Source organism: Poecile atricapillus, chromosome 21, assembly GCF_030490865.1.
Source record: "Poecile atricapillus isolate bPoeAtr1 chromosome 21, bPoeAtr1.hap1, whole genome shotgun sequence".
Taxonomy (NCBI): Eukaryota; Metazoa; Chordata; class Aves; order Passeriformes; family Paridae; genus Poecile; species Poecile atricapillus.
The window spans coordinates 8386460-8408930 of NC_081269.1; the positions used below are offsets into that span (position 1 = coordinate 8386460).

At 46.1% G+C, this 22471-nt stretch overlaps 2 protein-coding genes across 2 annotated transcripts in view; one reads left to right on the forward strand and one right to left on the reverse strand.

Moving 5' to 3' along the window:
- The window catches only part of LOC131586974 (sphingosine-1-phosphate transporter SPNS2-like), a 118544-nt gene extending 113647 nt beyond the window's left edge, over positions 1-4897 (forward strand). The window contains exons 12-13 of the mRNA XM_058854354.1: positions 162-208; positions 1854-4897. Coding sequence (XP_058710337.1) covers positions 162-204 — 43 coding nt within the window. The 3' untranslated portion in view covers positions 205-208; positions 1854-4897. The remainder of the gene's footprint in view (positions 1-161; positions 209-1853) is intronic.
- Positions 4898-7674: 2777 nt separating this feature from the next.
- Positions 7675-22471, reverse strand: part of MYBBP1A (MYB binding protein 1a) — a 37364-nt gene continuing 22567 nt past the window's right edge. The window contains exons 24-27 of the mRNA XM_058854353.1: positions 16540-16653; positions 9383-9484; positions 8775-8899; positions 7675-8290 (exon numbers count right to left, since the gene is read on the reverse strand). Of these exons, the coding sequence (XP_058710336.1) occupies positions 7786-8290; positions 8775-8899; positions 9383-9484; positions 16540-16653 (846 nt within the window). The 3' untranslated portion in view covers positions 7675-7785. The remainder of the gene's footprint in view (positions 8291-8774; positions 8900-9382; positions 9485-16539; positions 16654-22471) is intronic.

Below are 22471 nucleotides of genomic sequence, written 5' to 3' on the forward strand. Positions count from 1 at the left end.
TTTCAGCTTTATACCATTGTGCAGGACAGTTATTAATGTCTCACTTCTTCAGGCACTGTTAAGTAACCAAAACCTGGATTTACCAAGCTTGTGTGCTTTTAGGAATCCATTTCTTTGCTAATTGCAGCTCTCACACAACACTCTTGTTTTCTCTTCACCAGGGTGAATCAGCTTGTGATGCCACCAGCCTCTGTCAAAGTCTGAGACGGTGAGTGACCCAAACCAGCAGTAGGTTTTGAGCTACAGCTCTGCTCCAAACCAGCCCATTTCTTTCCTTTTGAATTGCAGAGAAGTTTCCTTAGCCAGCTCTGGTTTGCACCTTTGCTGCCCTCAAACCAAGAACAGGGAAACCAGGGGTCAACTCAAGTGTCCTTTGTGGTATTGAGTTGCTTCCAGAAGCTGGTGCTCACTTCTCTGAGCAGAAAAGCCTGTGTTACCTGTGTCCCCTTGACCACCAGCAGTGTGACTGTCCCAGGCCAGAACTTAAAACGTTTTGGTGTTCACAGAACCTCCTGCTGCCCTGCTCTGGGTAAAACATGGGCTGCTACCAAACCACCATTTCTGGCATAGTCCAAATTTTCTGCAGAAAATGTTTCCTGACCCTGCCTGTTGTAGCTGGACTGTCCCCTCTGCAAGCCTCGATCCAGGGCATCCCCTTCCTGCTGCCCACCCTGTCCCTTGTGTTCATGCTGCCCTTATCACTCCCCCACAGCCACAGCGCTGCTGCTTGGAGCTGCCACAAGTGATAAACATTCTCAGCATTTTACTGGAGCCAAAATTAATTAAAGCAAGTTTTTGAAGAGGAGATTTCTTTCCCATAAATTAAAATGCATTGAAAGACTAATCAGAAAATCAGAACTCAATAAGACACTTCAGAATGGCCTTTTGAGGGAAAAGATTTAATACAATCTCTAGCACAGCAGATGTGTTATTTCCACAGAGGAGAGTGGATTTGGGCATAGGGGCTGCCTGGAGTTTGCAGGCTCTGGGCTGGATGTGTATTCACACAGTATTATTAAACAGTAACTTTTAGATAAAGTTGGAGGGGTTTTTTTAGAAAGAGCCATCAACAAATCTGGGAGGAAATACTTGGTGCTGTTGCTGAACCTTGCCTGACAAACCAGTGACTTACCTGTGTCCTGGGCACACCAGGGTTTTTCACTGCACTTGCTCTTTTTTGGTCCAGTTTTATACAGGTTGAAAGAAACCAGGGCACCATCATAGGGAAATTTTTCTGTAATGCAGCAGCCACTAATTTTTAAGGTTGGGACAATTTCCTGCATAACATGGAGCACAGACCCTCTGACAGGAAATCCTGCAGTGGGAACTGGTTATCCTTGCTCCATTATCTAGGAAAGCAGCTGGCTGCTAACAGAGGCCACCACAGTGGTACCTCAGCAGTGAGGAGAGGTGCTGACACACTCCTTAAAGCCAGCATGGACCAGCAGCAGTGCCTTGTCAGCAGCACATTGAGCTGGGCTGTGCTGGGCTGACAGCTGAGCTGGGCTCTCCAGGACAGCCCTTTCTAAAATGACAAGTTAAGGCACAAGGCTGCCCCTCTTTAGTAAACTGAGGGGGTCAGAGATGGAGCCTGTAGTGTGCTGAGCTGCTTCAGCCCACAGCAGGAGCAGTTGTGCCTACACACCTGCCCCAAGTCCTACAGGGGAGCTACACCTGCCATCACCTCCTGGAGCAGACAGGGCCTGGATCACAGTGCTTTTGTTTCCATCCCAAATGGCTTCAGCACAGCCCCAAGTGCTGCCTCCACCATGGGCAGGCTTTGCCCAGGGAGCACCATCACCAATCCATACCTGGAACCTCCCCAGTAACTGCCTTCTCTTCCCTGTTTGCAGCTGCCAGTGAAGGCGAGGACACTCCTGCTCCCAGCGTGCCAATCTCAGTCTCGAAGCCCTTCTGGACTGGGTATCAGTGGATCCTTCAGCTCCACATCCCAGAGGGGTTCTCCAGCACCACATCCATCCCACAGCTCCTGCCTGCGGGGTCAGGCACCCGGAGATGAGCAGGGCAGCCAGGAACAGGCAACTTCTGGAACGTGAGGACACTCACAGGGTCCCCTGAGCCTGGAAACCAACTGTCCCCTGGACCCAGAAAATGCTGCCCAAGTGAGCAACTGTAGATTGTGTACATGGTTTTAGTTGTAGCCAATGAAGTCCACATTGTTTGTAGGGCAGCTGGTGTCCTATGGAATGCTGCTGCTCTGCCAGCACTCCCACTCCCACAGACTGCACTAGTTGAGGACCTGTTCTGTACATCACCTTTTCTTTGACACTGAAGGCTTGATTCAGATTATTATTTTTTATTTAAATATGTTATAAGATGTTTTATCTCTGCTGAAGACATTAGATGAGATATATATATATATATATATATATACACTTAGATGAACAGTTTTTATTTAAACATTTGAAATCTGGAGCTGCCTGTGCAACCATAGCAGACAATAACGTCCACAGCTCTCCTCCTCTCAGTGCCCTGGTGCCAGGGCCTGCAGGGGCACCACAGGAAAACTTCCAGTGGGTGACTTGTCACTGAGACTGAGCAATGGGACAGAGGAGAGAGTTTCACTGCACTGGGTGTGCTGCTGGTTGCCACAGAAATGCCCAGAAGAACGTTGGACAGAAATCCCTACGGGCTCTAGAGTTTTCCATATGCTAAATTGAACCTTCCTAGGAGGTTCACAGGCTTTTAAAATACCAAAATCCACCTGGCTGGATGGCTGTACCTTGGGCCTGGGAGTGCAATACTGCTGTGCCAGTGACCTCGTGCTTTGTTTACATGATACCATATCACTGGGATGTCAATGCTAATTCTCCCTGTCAGTGTTCCAAAGCAGGGGGCTGAAACTCTGCTTGGGCTCCTGCACAGCCGAGCCTGAGCTGTCCCAGAGCACTGTCACTGGGGTGTCACTTGTACCTTTAGGTGCACTTGAGAGCTTTCAGACAAGGCCAGTGCCTCGACTGGGTTGGACTCAAATGCAGAAGCATTTCATGGTGCCATTCCACTGGAGTCTGGTTTCCTGTACTTGGCCTCCACAAGCCAAATTCACGCTGTGTCAGCTGGATGGGGGAGGAAGGGGAGCACAGGGCCCGAGGAGGGCCAGGCTCCCACATGAAGGGCACTGCCTCACCATTCCCTCTCTTCTGAGCCCTCTCTCACAGTTCAGATCCCCCCTCCAGTTCAGCACAACTCGAGCAGGTGAAAGCACCTCATTCTTGTGCTCATGGCTCACAAGTGACTGCACTTGGGGTCCAGGGAGGGCTAAATCAGCTCAGGAAATGTGAGACCAGGACGAGATGTGAGTTAAGGCTGGGAGCTGCTGTCCTGGTTGTGCCATAAGATTACTCAGGCACAGGAAGCTCCTGTTAGTAAATCTGGGTTTATCTCCCATTCCCTGCCAGGATGTGCTGGGACCTACAGGACAGCATTGCAGCAGAGATGGCTCAAATTCCAAGTGCTCACCCCATAGCCAGGCTGGGGTTCCTCTAATCCCATAAACCTTTCCTCCTTCCCAGACCTCACAGGACTCCTCTGCAAGGGTTCTGTCACCTGAAATTCCTTAACAATAGCTCTAAGACTTGGCTAAAGACCCAGAGCCAGAAGTGTTCCTCTAATGCCTGAGCAAGCAGGTGCTAGAAATAACAAAGCAAAGCAAATCCCAACAATGCTTCACTTCCTACCTCGTGCCACTATTTACACTTGGAGGGGAAACACAGCCACTGTAGTCTGGGAGCCAAACACTTGGCTTTAAAGGCACATGAATTTCTGATTCCCATTAAGAAATTCCTTTTTAAGCTGTTTAAAAAGAAACAAAAAGCAACCCAACAATCAGTCATTTCATCTCAGAGACCAAAGAAGATTAACCACATTTCCCAAATTGCTTTTCTGATAGGCTCTCTGTTGTAGCATTTGCTGTCAGCAAAATGGAACATTTCTGCAAGGTTCAGAGATTAGGAATTCTCCTTAAACTTAATTCTCAGGAGTCAACAATGAAAAGGGAACTGTTCTGTAATGTCACTGGCAGTCCCTGTTTGTGACAGGCTCCAGTCCCTGTCAGAGCTCAGTGCTGGTTTTATCCTTTGTGCACATGAAGGAAATGCTGTGGATTCTGTTCAAACAAGGGCAGAGGGAAGGGAGCAAACCAGGGAGTAGGAAATGAGTCCTGCCTTCACCAAGGGATCCCTGAATCTCTGCTCCCACATGTTCCAGGCCAAGAGAGACAGGCTCAGGCTTCTTCCAGATCCTTGCTGCATTCACCAAGGTCTGTGCAAGTGTCCAGAGGCACCAGGGAGGCTCCAGCTGCCCCTCAGTTAATTACCAGGGTTTTCTTCCACTCCATAAAGGGGATTTGTTAAAGCATTAACTCCCCCCAGCTGACCCTGCACTGGCAGTGAGGTGGTTTGTACACAGTGTGGGAAACTGAGGCAATGGGACCTGCCCCAAGAGGCAAGAGAATGACCCCAAAGGCATCAAGCTGCCAACCCAAGGGGCTCCTGCTGCCACCGCTCCCAGAGCGGGCCTGGGTGGCCTCAGGAGCCTCTCCCCCTACAGTCAGGGTGACAAAACCCCATAAATGTCTGGCTGTGCTCTGGGAAGCAGAGTTCTTCCAAGCTCCACCCCAAATGCTTCTTTTCTTCTCCATTTGCTTTATTGTCTGGTAAACCAGCACTTACAATCACTTTTACCACGTGATGTACGGGAGTATTAGTATATTTTCTTGTTATACAAGGGAGGAGTATAAAATAGTTTTCTGATTTCTTTCAGAAGCAAATGACTATTTTATTTTTTAAGAGCAATTGATTGTGAATCTCAGAGTATAAAAAAAAGATAAGCCAAATATATACCTTTATGTAAATTAAGAAATAAAAGTATTTAAAAGGTTCCTCCTGGCTCCTTTTCTTGTGTCACCTCCTGGCTGTGCACTCCTGGTCCCTGGGATAAGGATGCTCCAAGCTCCAGCAGCCAAGAACTTACCTGGACATCAGCCTGCCTGGAGTTTATTGAGAAATAACACCAGGGGCAGGGAAGGTGGTGGATTACAGCCTCCTTTTCCCTCTGAGCTGGATCCAGCCAGGATCAGAGCTGAGGGAAAGGAGTCAATCTGGGCTCCAGCCCCATTCAGGCCCCTCACAGCACAACTAAAGGACCTGGCTGATGGACTGATGAAAATGGGTAGTGTGGGAGTCATGGGTCAGGTGCTCAGGAAGATGGACAGGAAGCCAAGAAATTAATTCCCAAGTGGTCCCACCATGGGCATCAAGGCTCTTGTCAGAAACAGCAGCTGGCACAGCTTTGGCCTCGTGCTTTGCCCTTCCCAAAAGGAGTGAGAAGCTGATCCACACGAAGCCTTCACTGCAGTGACCCTGGCAGGTGTCCCAGAGCAGCTCAGCCGGGCTCTGGGTGCCACAGCTGCGCTCTCGGCAGGCGGGTGAAGATCCCCTCCCCAAACTGCCTGGAGGGATCCCTCATGCAGCTCACTCCTGCTCCCCACCCACCACAGCTGCCTGCTGTGTTCCAACAGCAGAGGCACAAAACCCCAGGATGTCCTACTTACAGGCCCAGAAAGGAACAAATCATCACTGAGCCACTTCAGATCTGAAGTCCCTTGTCCCCTTCAGAGTCCCCACGGATCATTAAACCAGGACAGCCGTGACCTGCTGGCCTCTGTGTGCTGCATTTGCATAATACATGAAAAGTCACCACTCGGGACAGCTGGAGGGGCTTAGCTGGGATTGAGGTTTTAACGAGGCAATGAAGCAGCTTTCAGCAGTAAATGGCAGAGGCAGGGCAGCATCCCCAGTGGCAGCAGGCCCATTTGGAGCAGAGGTGCCTTTTTCCCCTGGAGACAGGATTGGCAATAATTGCCAATACCTTCTGCCTGGGAATAGAGATTTGCAGATCTTCTTCAGGCTGCAACAGCAGCTATTCCAGTCAGCAGCCTACAGCCACCTCCAGATGGGGAAGTGCTTCGGGAGAAATGGGCCAGCAGGGTGAATTGCTCATGGAGCACCACAGAGAGCAGGAACCAACCACCTCCTGAAGGTCTGATCTGCAATGTCCTCATCCTGTCCAGGTACCTCTGCAAACCCTTCAGGGGTTGGAATCCAACAGTCATCAAGGGTGGGCACAAGGAGAGCTGCCCTTCACCTCCTGCCAAGTCTGTGCCAGTGACTTGGAGAGTCCTGAGTCTGCCAGCTCCTCCTCTGGGATGCACGAGGGCATCATCGGCTCCAGGGCAACGCCACAGTGCCCCTCAGCCCTGGAGCCAGCAAGTGAATGCAGGCACAGGAAGGATTCTCTGCTGAACTGTGGGCACAGGAACTCTGGCCATCACCTGCTGCTCTCAGCAGCCAGCACACACCTTGGACGTGCAGCTCAGCCTGTGGGATCAGTGCTGGGACAGGGAAAGTGGAAGCTGTGGGGCTGCAGTGGGATGTGTCTGTGCTGCTGACAGCTGCTGTCTCCCAGGAGCTCTGTGCCATTTGAGCAGAGAATCATTGCAGAGGCAGATAAAATAGCCACGGGCAAACACAGCCCTTTGCAGCTCTTCTCTCACCCCCTCCAAAAGCAGTATGACATTTCCAGTGCCCTTAGCTCTGCCTGGTGGTACAGACCCACCTGCAGGATGAGAGCTGAAGTCACAACAGGCACAGCCCTGCTCCCAGCCCTTCCCTCTGCCAGGAGCCAGCACCAAACTCCTCTGCAGCAGGGAGGAGAGCAATGAAGCCTTCAGAGAATCACAAAGGTTGGAAAAGACCTTCAAGATCATCAGGTCCAAGCATTAATCCAGCACTGCTCCCTCAGATGCTGGAGGAGTCAGGGCCAGGCACCAAGACCCATGTTCTGGCATCCAGGAAAGGGGTGCCCTGCAGGTGAGGAGGAGTAGGGGAGGTTTTAGTGGCAACTACAGCGTGAGGAGCATTTCAGACACTTGGAGCCTCAGCTCTCAACAAGAACCAGGTACCCAGTGCATGGGAGAACTTGATCCTGGCACTCTCCAGAGGGATGATGGCATTCCAGCATTGAGGAGCCTGAGGATAAATAAGCAGATGCAATTCCAGGCAGTCACCTTCCCAGTTTGCTGCAGGCCTGCTGTTCCAGGTGCCTTGCATGGCTGCACACAAGCTGCTGGCCTGGCAGAGTGGCCAATCAATCAACCATTTCAATTGTTTCACTGATTTATTGATGTCCCTGCACTACCACAGGGGCCGTGACCCCTCCTGCAGCAAGAAGAACCAGATCATGGTAGTTACAGACAATACCAGAGTGGTCAAACTGGAAACAGCTGACCCCAGGGTTTGCCTGTGCAAGCCCATTTAACCCCAGGCATTTTGGAGGCTGCATCCCCACACTGGAAAAGCTGTGAGCACTGCTGGGCCTGGGCAGGACAGGGATGAGCCTTTAGGAGTCACTTCTGAATCTCCCACACGGGCTTGACCACTAACTCAGCAGTGCCAGCACAGCCACCCCAACTACCCAAGGAATCCAAACCAGATTCTTGCTTCTGCCTTGGAAAATCACAGAGACAGGATTCTCTGGCACTGCCAGAGAAGAGAGAGTGGGCATCTCCCAGAGCCTGGAGGGTTTGTCACCTGCTGAAGCTCTCTGTGCTCTAAGCTGAGCCCTCCACACAGGCCAGACCCAGAGCTTTAGAGCTCAGCATGATGGAATTTATTAAAAAGTCATAGGGAGCATAAAAACTATAGATATTAAAAATATTTCAACAGTCTCCTGAGCCATGCTGAGGCCTGGCTGAGTCCATGGAGTTTAATCCTGCAGCACTGGAGCGTGTTTCTCTTTTTGTTTCTTCTTGCCTTTGTCTCGTTTCTGCTGGGTCTCCTGGACAACATTCCCCTTGGTCTTCTTTGCAGCTGGAACCTGCTCAGCCTCATTGTCTGCAGCACCTTTTCTTTTTCTGTTTTTCCTCTTTCTTTTCTTCTTCTTCTTGTCAGCCACAGCATCTCCTTCATCACCAGCAGGGAGGTCCCCACCGCCTGCCTTTGCCACTCCGTTCTCCCTGCCCCCCCTGTTTGGGTGCTTTTTGCTGCCACCAGGCACGAGACCTTTCCTGTGCTTGGGGGTTTCTGTTCCCAGGGGCTGCTCCTCTGGGGCTGCTGGTTCTCCATCTTCCCCTGCTGCCACCCCGTTCTCCTGGATGCCTTTCTTGCGATTCTTGCGTTTCTTGGTCTCTGGCAGGAAACCTTTTTTCTTCCGCTTCAGCAGCTCTGCTCCCTGTGTGGGCTTACTGGCTGTCTTCTCTTTCTTGGGCTTCCTGCAGGGAGAATGCCAAAAATCAAGAGCAACTTAATTTACAGCCAGGGAACAGTGTGATCCATGTGACAGGCAGTCCACGAACAGGCAGAAGCACCAGAAAGATGCAGGAAGCACAGGCTGAGGATGAGTGCTGTGAGGATGAGTCTTACCCCATGGAGCTGGGATAATGCCTACCTGTGGCTCTGGCTTTCCTGGTTTTCTGGCAACAAATGATGAGGCATCAGACATGGCAGTCATGTGTTACAGCCCTTTCCCATCAAGGACAAATCCCAAGATGTAAGCACACAGAACAGTGAGCCCGGTATTATTCCAAAGCATTAATTAATGAGTGTCTCAACCCCACCAACCAAGGAGCTGCATTAAACTCCACCCTGAATTTGCCTTGACTTCCTTTCCCTTCCCACCTCCCCACACCACTGCACACAAGCAGGACAGGCAGGCCCCCAGACAAGGCAAAGTGCCAGGGTGCCAAGAGCACATACGTGTAATTCAGCCAGCGCATGACGTTCCAGTAGAGAGAGTCGAGCCGTGGTGAATTCCCAATGTCTTCCAGCTGGTTCAGAGTGAGCAGCACTTTCTCCACCTCTGTCAGCTTCACATTCAGCTTCTGCAAGAGGCAAGTAGAGGCAATCTGCAGAGTGAACTCAGGAGGGGCACTCACAGCAGCAGGGCACAGGCCATTCTTAGGGAAGGCAGGAATTACCAAGTGAAGCCCCAGAACAAAGCTTTACTTCTGCTCTTAAAGCTATTATGATTTCTGGAGTTCAGTGGAAAGGAAAGAGCAATCACCTGGGGTAAAACCCACCCTCACTGTACCCCAGGTTGTATTTCTGCTGCTAAGAAAGCAGATGCCGCAAGTGTTTGCTGAACACCGCACAGATTCTCCTCTGGAGATCAGCTCATAAAGACTATGGATCACTCCTTCACACAGGAAGGCTCTTCTGCCCTCAGATCCACCCAGGCATTCCCTCTAGAGGTACTTTTGGTAGGAAATGAGGTGGAATGTAGCAATCACATGGCAAAATCCAAGTGTGACATTTCAAAGATACTCAGAAAACAGCCATTTGTCACATACTGGGTCAACACTCACCTGCCCTGTCACAGTTTTAAGGAGAAAGTTCAACAGCTCCAAGCTCTTGGCAACTTTCTCTTTCTCAGCCTTCATGATGGGTTTTCCAAGTGTCTTCAAACACTGCAAATTAAATTAGAAGATTGAGAAGAAAGACACATTAGATAGGGAAACAAATCACACTTCACAGGAGAAAGCAGAAAACAAGTAATGAATGGCTGGATTCACCTGTCAGCAAAGTAATTCTGGAACACAACCCCCACCAAACTCTGGAAAAGCTCAGGAAGGCACTTGGTTAAAGCTTCTGATACCCAGTTTTATTAAGAAACAACTGGACAAAGTAAGAGCAAGCAGTATTACAGAAGCACAACCTTGCTGCTGTCCATAGTTTCTAAGCTAAAGCACAACTGGAGATGCTTTGCTGGAGAAAAAGAGGTACAATAATCCCTGTGCCCACCCTGTGTCCACTCAAGCCCTGTATTAGAAAGCCATTCTGCTGGCTGGAATTCAAGCTGCAACTTCATCTGGCTATCAATAACTTGCTAATTACTCTCCCCTGATATAGACAGATGCACTGCAACTCTGTATTCCAGAGCTGTCATTAACTACAAGGTCACACAATTCCACAGCTCTGAAGTCTCCCAGGTAAAAAGAGACAAATACAGGGGGTATGATTGGAGATAAAAAATAAATCTTCACATGTAGGATATAACACCCCATGTGTCAGGCACATTCAGTTTAGGCTTACCACTAATACTAAAATAATAATAAACAAAAAAGGCTGATTTACATAAACATTTTCTTTGTAATTTGAAGAACAAAATATTACCAGGCTAACAGTCCTCCCTGTGGTTAAATCACCTTTCAGAGAGACTATTAGGTTGAGATCCTTATTTTGCTAAGTTGTGCACAAGTTCACAGTATGAAAAAATCAGCATGGACTGTCAGCTCCTTAGGACAAGAAGAATCAGGGCAGCGCTGTGAGATGGAGCCAAAGTCAAGTCAACTGTCATTTCATCTTTTCAATATACAAATACTTTAGAATTAAAAAGGTGTTAAAAATAAATTGCATTTTCTCTTCACTGTACATGAGTGATGTAGACAACTGCATTTATAAATCCTGCTGGTTTGGCTCTGCCTGTTTTTGCTGCCCTGGCGCTTTGAAGGGTTCGAAATAAATCCTACTGAAGTCAACAGAAAAGTCCTGTAGCTCTGAAACAACACCTGAGGGGCTGATTTTCAGCAGTACACAAGTTTTCAGGTGCTGGGGAAACTGGGACATGCATCTAGTGGGGGGTACCCAACCAAATTCATGCAAACCTGTGGGAAGAGTGGCTGGCCCAGCTGGAGATGGAAAACATCACTGCTCTAAGTGACTAAACATCTATATTAAAAGCAGTGCTTTGCATTAATCTGGAAACAGAACCACACTTCCACCAGTATAAATAGCCAGAAGCAAACTGGTACAATTTAGATGCTCTGCAAACAAAGAGCTCCCTACTGAAATGGATCAATTTAAAACAGCTCTCAAAGACCAGGAGGGAACAAGGAGGGTGAGAAAGCCAAAGAAGCCGCAAAGAAGCAGCAGGTAATTCATTCCTACAGATTTGTACAGTTTTCTCTAGCCCAGAAGCAGAAGGATTGGCTCCAAGGAAGCTGGTTCACATAAAGTTTAACAGTTTCTCCACATAAGCCTCTTCCCTTTCCCTTCTGCTACAAAGGGTGTAAAACAAACCTGCTACTAAAGCACAAAACCACCACCACCACCTCTGTATGTGGTAGGTTGAGACAGTCAAGCCTCCCTAAAGACTTCTCCTCCTCCCAACAGCAAGGATGGAGCATTTGTTTCCACGGGATTTGTGTTATTTGTGTTAGCATGAGACACCAACACAACCATGCTCGCTCTGGTTATGTAAAAGAAGCTGACTTTGGGCTGGGACTGCTGGCAAGCCTGAGGAAATGGCTCCCAGGGAATGACATCCAAAGCCTCTTCAATGGGAACTGCATCCAAAAGTCAAAAGCAGCTTTCCCAAAGATTTATATAACTTAATCTCAAGTAATTATAAAACTTCCTGCTACACAGGGTACCAATCACTGTCTGCATGCTGTGTTCTGCTCTCTCACTCAGGTCCCCAAGAGAGGAAATCAGCTCTGCCACCCCAACTGCAGAGGTTAATCATTTTACAGGCCCACCCTGATTTTATTTGGGGAATGTACAGAATCCAATCATAAAATCAAAGAAAAAGCTATTATGTAACAGATGGCAAACTGTAACACATGGCAAACATGCCTTAAAAAGAGAAGTAGTATTTCAGTCCTCTGCAGCACCCTTGGGAGAGCCTTGAACACTGATCAGATCATAAACACTTGCACAAGGCTGGTAAAGATGTGTTTTACATAGCAAGACTGAAGCACAGAGCAGGGATTTGCTTCCAGCTATGCTACAGGTCAGTGGTGGAGAGTGAAAGCAAAACCCAGAAGAACTTGTCTAACCACCTGTTCTGTGATTCTCTGCCATGTGCTGTTCCAGGGGTGTCCAACTCCTCATCCTGGCCTCTGAAAACATTACCAGCCCAAGGGTCACACAACTCAATTACACAATACTAAAAGCAGAGACCACATGATTTATAACCAACAGCTACACTGGCATCATTTGCTGATTTATGTTGCTTTTCTCCCATTTTCTGCTTTTCTTACTCTGCTGCTTCAGGAACATTTCACAGGACATCTCAGTTACAGCTCCAGCTCAGCAATACCTGTGATGGTTAAATCATGTCTGTACATCTGAGCTGTCAGCAAATCTGGGCAGGTCATTTTCCAAAAGGAAAAACTATGGAGGCAATTTTCACAGCTGGAACTCCCATCTCACCTCAAGCCAACACAGCAATACAGCTCCTGCCTCACCCTATGTGGATTCAGCTGGCAGAGATGGTTTTGTCTTATGTCAGACACGCTGCTTCCAAAAGCCTCTGGCTGTTTCTGGAGGAGGGCATTCCTGGATCCAAAGTTCTCTGCTTCTCAGATTTCTTTAAGAACTGCACACTGCCAACATCTTAACAATCAGTGGGTTTTTATTATAATGCTGTACAACCATGGTCTTCAGGTAACTTCCACATGATATGGAAAAGCAAAGGGAAAATCAATAATAAAGTTTGTCTCTTCTTATGATGTACTTATTGCAGAAGAAAGGCAAAGGAAACCCTCAGGAAACCATTGTGTTCAAGCCAGAGGAAGCAGTTTTAGCAAGTTTTCTGAGGGCTGTTTTGAAGTTCACAGCCATCAAAACATGTATTTTCTGGACTATTCCCATCTCCTTTGACTTTCACATCATAACTGGGAGTTTCAGCATAAGTTGGGAGTTACACAGAACACCTCAGTTCAGGAGGGCAAGCTGGTCCCTAGGAAATGCATGACAAAAAATGGTAATAAAATTATGTATTCAGAACCTGGAACTTCCTGCCCTGAATCTGTCAGTGAGTTATTACTGAAAAATTGGTACAGGTTCAAGATCTCTCCAAAGCCAAGACAGCAATTTTGTAACATATAAAAAGAAAACATAAATATATCTAACAAGGGAAGCAAACACCAAAACGTGCCTACAGTGACAACCAGGAGAGCTGAAAGATCAAATTGAGAGATGCTGGATAGAGTAAAAAGAGTGTGTGGGCAGTAGTAGCAGAGATGCCTCACCAAAACTGAGTGAGAGGTTCCTGTATGGAATGGGGAACTGGATCTCTCGGGCTCTGCAAGTTCTTCACTGTGTTATTTGGGGCAGGCTCACAAGAGACCACGGGACAGGGATGTGTCCAACACACAGGGCTGTTCTGAAGCCAAGTTAAAAGACAGATTGTCAGAGGTCAGATTGTCCATGCACAAAAAGGGTCTCTGAGATGTCTCAGGAGACCCAAGTTTGATTCTTGGCTCAGCTCCCAGCTGAGGAGTGTCACCTGTAAAACAGGATGAACGGCTTCAGCAAACCAAATCCATTACGTCTTGGGTTTCTGCAAAATACCTTCTCCATTACATCAACAACTCACTGCTTTGAACTTCCTTTGTAAAGCACTTTGAGACCAACTGATAAAGAACAAAGCTCTCCAAGAGGAAGATGTTTCTGTCAATGTTACAGCACAATAGGTGAGCTCTGTCACTTACAACATGAAGCAGCTCTGTTTCTTTATACCGTGAACACAAGGGAGCCATCCAGACCCCCAGTTAGAACAGACTCCAACAACTGTAGCAAGATTCTGCTTTGTGTGAAGTAACTTGAGAGGCCAAAAGTGTGCCAGAGCTGTTTTTCTGCTTCCTCAGCTTTGCAGTGCAGGGCTGTGGATGGCACGCTCTGCCCAAATGACCCAGCAGCACGAGGCAAGAGCACCAACAGCGAGCAGGGCTCTCACACCAACAAGTCAGCTCCAAAGTACCTGATGGGACATGGAGACCTGCCTCACTGACATGAGGAGAGGGCAAACATGGATCCCCCACAGCCATGTTTGTTTTATAAGCATGCTTAAACAATTTGGGAACAAATAAGGTCAAGTTAGCTTATGTAAGCACAAGAGCCATTGCCTCGCAGCAGCCAGAGCTGCTATTTCAGGAATCTGTCTCTTCACTTAATGTTCCTGGCCGTTGATTCTCCCTCATCTGCCTCTTAGCTTTGCCTGCATAATTCAGTGATATCCAAGACTGCACTTGTCTCACATTGCTTCTCCCCCAGTTCCAGCTCATATCACTGCCTAACCCATCCCAATTTCCCTGGTGAGGATGCTCCTCAGCAAGGGATCTCAGCAGGTATGCAGTGCAATCCCTGAGGCAAGGCAGGATAAGCAGGCAGACACCAGGAGATAATATCTTGTCTTCTCTGACAGCCTTAAGCCTGCCAGGGCAATCCTGCACCTGGGGAGCTACACCCTCCTAGCTGCAAATGTGACCCAGGACAGAGTGTGGCAGAGCCTTCAGGTGACAATCTCCTTGTGAGCAACAGCACCACTGGAATTACAAGAGCACATCAGTTAAAGAGTTGCAAACCTCTCCCTGGGTCAAAGAAAGGCACAAAATTCTCAATTATCATTTTTTCCTCTTAAAACAGCTATTTGTGAAGGACAATGGCAGGAATGGCCAATGACAAATACAGACATTTCAAGCAAAGGCAGGGCAATAAATATCATTTTCCACAGCATCCCACAGCTTTCAGTCCAGGTTCTCATAGGTAAGCACCCACATCTGCCAGCATCTACTCACACACTCACCTCTAAAATCACAGCTGACCTAGAATGGCCCATGGAAACAAGTCTCAGAAGAAAAGGGATGAGACTGAGCTGCAGGAGAAACTCAGAGTTCTGCAAACATCCTCCCAGTCCTCCAGCTAAGCAGGAGCATGTGAGGACAGCAGTGGCAGGAAGGGCTGTTGTTTAGTCCAAGCTCTTCCCACACAAACTCATCCCATAACTTCAACATCAGGCCTGGAACTTCTACCCAACCTGCAGCTTCTCCATCAGCCAAGCACACAACTTCCACCTGGAGATTCAGGCTAGTAAACTTTCAGCAAGTTATTTTAGTGGTGGAATAGTCTCTTTGACAAATACATACTTTCTACAGATTCTAAATTTCCTCAGTTCCCAGGCTCTGACTTCTACTACAAGAGATTTTTTTACCATTCTTAAAAGAGATCAGTGACACTGTGAATATTGTTTTACTACACCATAGAGCCACTACACATTTTTACACCTCTTACTCAGAGAAGTGAGCATTTCTACACCGCCAGAAAGACACAGAATTCCTTCTGCAGCTTTAGAAAGTCTTTCAGCACAAGTGCCAGCCTTTGGCTATGAATCAAAACCATCATGTGGAATATCAAGTCCTTGACCCCTTCTCACCACAGCAATATTTAATGTGCAGCTGCCCCAGCCCCACCAGCTGGGTTAAATGTATGAGGGAAGCAGGAGGAATGGAGACAAAACCCCCACATGTATGAACACCAACAGCAGTTTGTAAAAAAGTTATCTCAGGACTTTTTCAGGCCAAAAAGAGAACCAGCAGCTATATGCTACTGCCACTTAACAGTATGGAAAGCCTCCTGCCCTCAGGGTAAACCTTGGGAAACCCAAACAAACTGACAGAATTTCTCAGGAATTTTTCTTTAAACACACATGACCACAGAAGTGAGAGGCACTGAGGAAACTTTAATAGCAAAGCTCATTATAATCTTGGATGGTTTGCGAGTTACTAAACTCTCCCTGACAAGAACAACATGAAGGCACTGTAAATGTTTGTGGTTTCCCAGTGAATCACTGAGTTCTGCATACATTCAGCTGCTAGAGAGAAACATGGAAATGACCAAGCTGGGAGGAGTGGCAGGTTTTATGTAGCTGAGAACCAAAATCATACCTAACTCCACCCATTGGATTCCTGATGTAATCTTTAAATAAAAAGTATTTAATGAAACTGAGGATCCAGAATAATAAGCAACATCTTTAAATTCCATGTTTTAAACCTGCTTATATTTTGTCCCTCCTCGACAGAAAGAAACCAATCTAGTTGCTCTGTTTCAATACAGAAAATTATAGAATAGCCTAAATTACCATGTAGCCAGCATCTGAGTAAATAAGTAATGAAAGCTACCCTTAGAAAGAGGTCATTATTACAGTTCCATAGAAACTCCAAGACTGGAATCTCCCATGTCATCAAATTTTAGTCACCACATCACAACATTAATTTGGCTGCTTGGCTCCCCCCACATCAATCCACAAGAATAAAAGTGAATGGCATTTCCTTCTTCAACCTCCTGTCCCACAGCTCATCTCCCACATAACAGCTGCACCCAAACACTGTCCTCAGGTACAATTTGCCACTGACTCAGGAGCCCTGCAATTTCTGTCACTGTTTCTTATGCAAAAGGTATTTTCCAATGTATTTTAAGGTTTCCCTGATGAACAATATTAGCAAGGGAGTCTGGTCCAGAAGGCCTGCAATGCACCAGGAATCAAAAGTCCAGTGCATCTCAGCTCTACTTTTGTGGCCCTGAAGTTCATTCCAATACAGAACTTGCATGATATACCCTGAAATTAATGTTCACAATACTGTTCCATTCTTTTTTGATCAGTATGAGTGTATTTCCTAAAATTCAAGCTCCGTCTCCCTTTTGGTGTCATCTGTAGTTCAAACATGTTGGAGTTTGTTACCTCTGTCACTTGGCTGATGCTTCTGGTGATCAAGTCCTCCCACTCCTCCTCTGTAATGAAGAGCTGCAGTTCATGAAGTAGCAGAACTCTGTGGAGAAGCAAACAGGCCATGGCCTGAAAGAGAAAGGGGAGAGAAGAACATGAAATTCCAGGGAAGGTGTTAGCCATGTAAATTCCCTGCTAAAGTAAACAGCTACACACCATCCAGGGGAGGCCAGCTTACAGAGGCTGCATATCCTCACCAAACAAGTCTGTCACAGACTGATTTGGGTTGGAAGGGACCCTAAAGATCATCTCATTCCAAGCCCCTGCCAAGGACCAGAACAGGAACAGGGACACCTTCCACTATCCCAGGTTGTTCCAAGCCCCATCCAACCTGGCCTGGGACACTTCAAGGGATGGGGCAGCCACAGCTGCTCTGGGCACCCTGTGCCAGGGCCTCACCACCCTCACAGGGAAGAATTTCTTCCTAAAATCCAACCTACACTTGCCTTCCTTCAGCAAAAGGCTCTGTTTGAAAACATTCTCTAGGTTGTTACAGAGTCACCCCTCAGGACAGGGTGGTGGGTTTTGGTTGAATGCACATGAATAAAAGGTCAAAGGGGAGTGGAGGGATCATTACAGTTCTAGATTTAGGCATGAATGTCCAACACATGCTTTGGCAGCTGCTCCAAGGGCACCACTGTCAGTCTCCTCAAGTTTTCAGGCAGCACCTTTGAGTGACTGCACCCTTTACTGTGCCCTGACCAATGCACTAGGCACAAATAATAAAAAACAGAAGCTGTCAGGATAGCAAATGCTTCGTTTCAAAAGCATACTAGATGGGAACTGCTGTTCAGAGCAGCAATCGGCCTTGCCCTGGAGTCAAACTTGCTCATTAAGCCTCTACATTAACACAGCAATGAAAAGAATGGCCACTAGAAAACCAACAGTAATCTGAAATCTTCTTACATATCCTTTTCTATTCCAGAATTCCTATTTTAAAGCTTTCTTAGGTACAAAAGAAAAATGCAGCATTAGTCAAAGGCAAAATAGAGAAATGCACAAAATACAGTAATGAGGATTAGTAGAAATAGCTTAGAGGACTTAAGGGAGAATTTTTTGTAGGAGCATGGAGTTAGTGAGCAAATTCTACTCATATAAAGAAAAAAATGTTGCCTCTAGCTGCCATCACACAGACCAAAATTGAATGCAGTTACAAATATCAAAAATCAGAAGGATTTACAAGAGCTAATCTCATCCAAAGAAAGCAATGGCTGCTGTTCTTTAACCACATACCACACAAAACAAATGAGCAAAGTTTGTAAAGCTCCTTATGAAAGACATCACTGAGATTAAAAAAGTCTGAGACCTCACACATAAAAGCAACCTGGTGATACCCAACCTGGCCTCCAGGGACCCCCTGGGTCAAACAGAAGCCACCTGAAAAACATGGAGCAGTAGGCTAAAAACTTCTATTGGGTCATTTCTAGGGAGCTATTTACTGAATAATTCACAGTGAGCAAAGAGAAGAAATCCCTGGAAGTCCTGAGCCAGAGTTGAAGGCAATCAAACAGAAAACATCACAGGTTCAAGCAGGTCTGTGTTTCCATACAACACATTCCAGACTTCTGGGACAGACAGGACACTGGAACACAGCTTGCTCCCTGTGTCAATATATGATTACCCTAAACTCTTGGAAAATGAAAAGAAGCCATAATTAAGTGAGCCATGAGGACACAAGATAAATCAGCAGCAGAACACAGATTAGCATCCATGACCTCTGATGTTTTTTTTATCCTTCCTGTAATGTTCAGTTACAGGAGTGAAATGCTGGTGGGGAATACTGGAACTACTGAGACCAGAGAAAAGATCAGGAATGGACTCTGTGCAATGCAACCAAGCCTCCCTCTCCCACACTGAAGAAAACAACCCATCCCCAAAGCTTTAATTTTATCAATTTATATTTAACTTTATTTATTACTTATATATTGTAGTATTGAACACCAAGAGGCTCCTCTGACACTTCAAGGTACTCACACACATTGGTAAGACCAAGACCAAAACTAAAACTGTCCCCCCAGTTGCCTCACCCTCACTGCTCCTCCCAATATTTTCCAAGCCAGTTGTCTTCTCTGCATAACAAACCCTTAATTCAGAAGAGACTTGCAATAGGATTTTCTTGAGGCAATTCAGAAAGCAGCTACAGCATAATGCAGCCTATTTAAGGAGACTTTGCTGAAGTCTAATTTAATAATTTAGGAGATTTAAGAGCAGCACATGTTTAAAAAAAGCCCATGTTGCCTAGGCACTGTGTGCTTTTAGCTGCTGCCCCTGCTACACTAGACCAGGCTTGATGTTGCAAGAACAAAGGTTTTCATCTTTTGAGAACATTTATCAGCAGATAAATGAGAAATTAGAATTCAAATTCACTCAAACATCAACCACTTAAGTTGAGTTTTCATGCAGTATAAGAAAAAGGTACTCACACATCAGTAAAATTGTTAGCTTGGAATATTGAAATAAAAAGCATTGCTCAGCAAAAAAAAAATAAAAGAAAAATTTAAAAAATTGGAAATTGTACTGGGTTAACTTGGAAGATTCATTGTTTTTAGATGCTCACCAGCAGACCTCTTTTCATTCTGCAGAATCCACTGAGAGAGGCATGATGACAAGACAGAGGGCACAGTGCCCTTGGGAAGAGGGACAGGGCTGGAAACCCTGTTCTGTGCAGAGGCTGCTGAGAAATCCTGCAGAGCTACCTGAACTCCTTTCCTGTGCTTCAACTTTTGCAGAGTGGCATTTTAACATGTGCCAAGGGAAAGCAGAAAGAGAAGCAGCCAAACCCCACTACTCCCACACCCCCACACTACAGCAAAAATGGACCTGCCACTTAGTACACAAACACTTGGGGACATCCTTGTCAGTGAGCAGAGCCCAGATTGGTATTTCATTTTAGGCTGTAGAAGCCCTAATCTTTTTTCATTTGCCAACAAAACACCCTTCCAACACACCTCCTAGTACTCCCACACCAAGATCCCACAGCTCACAGTAAACAGAACATAAATCATCCCCCAGAACTTCAACAGGATTCTATCCTGATTTTTTTTTTATATTTTGCAATATTAATATATCTTGAGTCCATATGACTGAGAGTCACTAATTTTATCACACCACAGCCACTTCTTCCCCTCCTGTGTTTGTTATGCCATTATTAAATACATGGCAATGACCTTGTCTCCAGGCAAACTTTCCCCATTTGCTCTACACAAACACCTACTCCTCAAACTGTTGGAGGGGCTGTGTTTGGGAGGCTGAGCACAACACACTGGGGTGGTTCAATCTCTTTTTAAAAACTATCAACTCACCTTTTTAAAACTATCAACTCCCCACGTGTCAGATGGCAAGTTTAATTTAGTAGGCTAGGAAATTACTCAGAGTTGGAAAATCACTGCAATATGGTTTAGATCTAACTCAGCAAGTCCATCCTACATGCAGGGCTGGAACACCTCCCTCCTTGGACAGCTCTTACCAGCTGCTGTGTCTACAGCAAGAATTAAAGTTTATGTGACCTTTTAATTTTCTTATTTCTTCCCAGCAACAGATAAGAATATTTCCTCCATTACTGAGGATTTGCTACATGATCATCAACACAGTCATCTAAACAGTAGTGAGCAGAATAAATACATACTAGACTTCCAGAATCACAATAAAGAGGCAAACAGAAGGTTTTTCATGTTCTGCTTGTGCTACACTGAGTATGGTGGAATATAAAGATAACAGGGCAGTGTCTCTGTGCCAGTCAATTAATGCCTGGTATCACTATGGATTTGTTTGTGGGCAATACAGACAACTGTCTGCTAGACACTTCTGGCAAAAGACAGAGAGGCCATTAGAAGGCACAAAGAAGTACAACAACAACAAAAAAAACCTGTGTGAAGGAAAAATAAACCAATAAACAGCTCACAACATGCATGATGCTCCCAAGAGACCCTGCAGGTTCAGTGACAGGGGTCCCACATTCAACTGCACACCAAGTTCTCAATGCAAATACAAGTGAGAACTCATGCCATGGGATTTCGAGCACTCAGCTTTAAATGCAGGCAGGAGGACCTGAAAAATTTAAACAGACCTTTTCAAATTTTCAACCATCTCACAGAAGTAAGAGAGAAACACAGCTTAGAAAGCTGTTCCTCTGGGAGATGTGTTTTGCTGTGGCATCAGACACATTTCCAAAGAACATCAGAGACTATTTACAGATGCTGTCAATGTCCTCCTGCTCACCAAAGGAAAATGGTTTTTCTGTGCAATCCTAGTGCAAGAAACACTCGAAAATGAAAGGTTGGGATGCAATAATGCACAACCATCCTAAAGGTCTGGGAACTAAAAATCTCCACACAAAAATGTAAAGCACTCTGGCTCTGACCCAGCAAAACATTTAAGCATTCAACTGCTTTCCCTTCAACTTCAGTGGACAGTTTACATGTCTAGAGCTAGTTCATGGCACAGGGCTTTGCTGGCTCGTGATGAAATAGATCAAAAACCCCCAAGAGCCCACCCATAGTTCAGCTTCACCTTGCAAAACACAGACTCCCCTTGACCACCACCTTACACAAAACAAAAACAGGAACAGGACACTGACTGGAGCCAAAGCAAGTCAGTTTGATGGAGATTTTCCAGCTGCAAATGATTTCTTTTTACTGAGGAGAGGGCACATACTGAACCAAGGAAGATGAAAAGGATGGATTGGACAGGCAACAGCTTCTCCAGCACTGCATCCCTTGGATCTCACTGCCTGTGGACAATTCACCTTCTGAAGGTCTGTCCACCAGTGACACCTCTACAGAGGACACAGGCACAGGGTGTCTGACCTGTGCCAAGGGACAGAGGATGCTCTGGAGGAAGGGAGCCTTTCTCTCATGGCCTATTGCCCAGCTGCCTGCCCAGTGCTCATTCCTGATGCAAACAGCTGAACTGGTGCTGGTTCTTATCTGGGGAGGTTTATTTTGCTTCATTTTTAGTAACAGCTTATGCAAAATGTTCCATAACAAGCTCTTCCTCTATTACCTGCTGGCAGCTATCTGTGAGCACACAGGCAGGGCACGGTGCATTAATGTGGGGATCCATTCCTCTCCCCCAGCATGAAGTGAAATACTCACAAACACTCACACAGAGGGGTGCTGGCTCCTGAGGTTTTGCAGCACTTTTATTGCTCTTGCTGTATTAAAGTTTAATTAATTTTTAACTTAAGATATTTACAAAGAACATAAACTGTTCAGAAGGACAACTGTCAACTAGCCAAGACCTCTTTGGCAGGACTTTTGGATTATATTTTTCTTTCTGGTGATGGCAGCTCTGGCACAGACTTGCTTCAGTTCTGTAAAATTATGTCTATGTATGTTTGATCCCTTTGGGGAGACTGCCAAAGTACCAAGATTAATTAGCAACTTACCTAAAATACACTCTGTTAGATAGATCTTAAAGGGTTCCTTGTCACAGACAGCTTTATAAAAACACATTCTGAAATACCAATGAATCTCTATGACATAAAATGACATTTTGAACTCTGTCTCAGTGCCCATTCTCATTTCCACACTAAGTAAAATTACTTTTATTAGTTTCATGACAGCTCTGCACTTACATCAGCTCTGCAGAGTTCCAGCCAAATCACAGAAAATAAACTCACTTGATGGACAAATACAGCCTCATTATCCAGCTTCCAGCTACTGTAACATCCTCAATCAATATAGCTTTGAATGTAAATAAGAAGGCAGGAATGTATTCAAATTGATGTGTGACCACAGTGCAAAAGTAATTGCAGAGGCTCTTAGCAATTGTGGTGTACACTCCCAGTGCCTTTCCCAAAGGAAAAGAACAATGGATGGATATGAAACCATTCCTGTAAATCCACAGAAAAAAATTCAGACTAGAAGAGATTTTAAGTGTCTGTCAC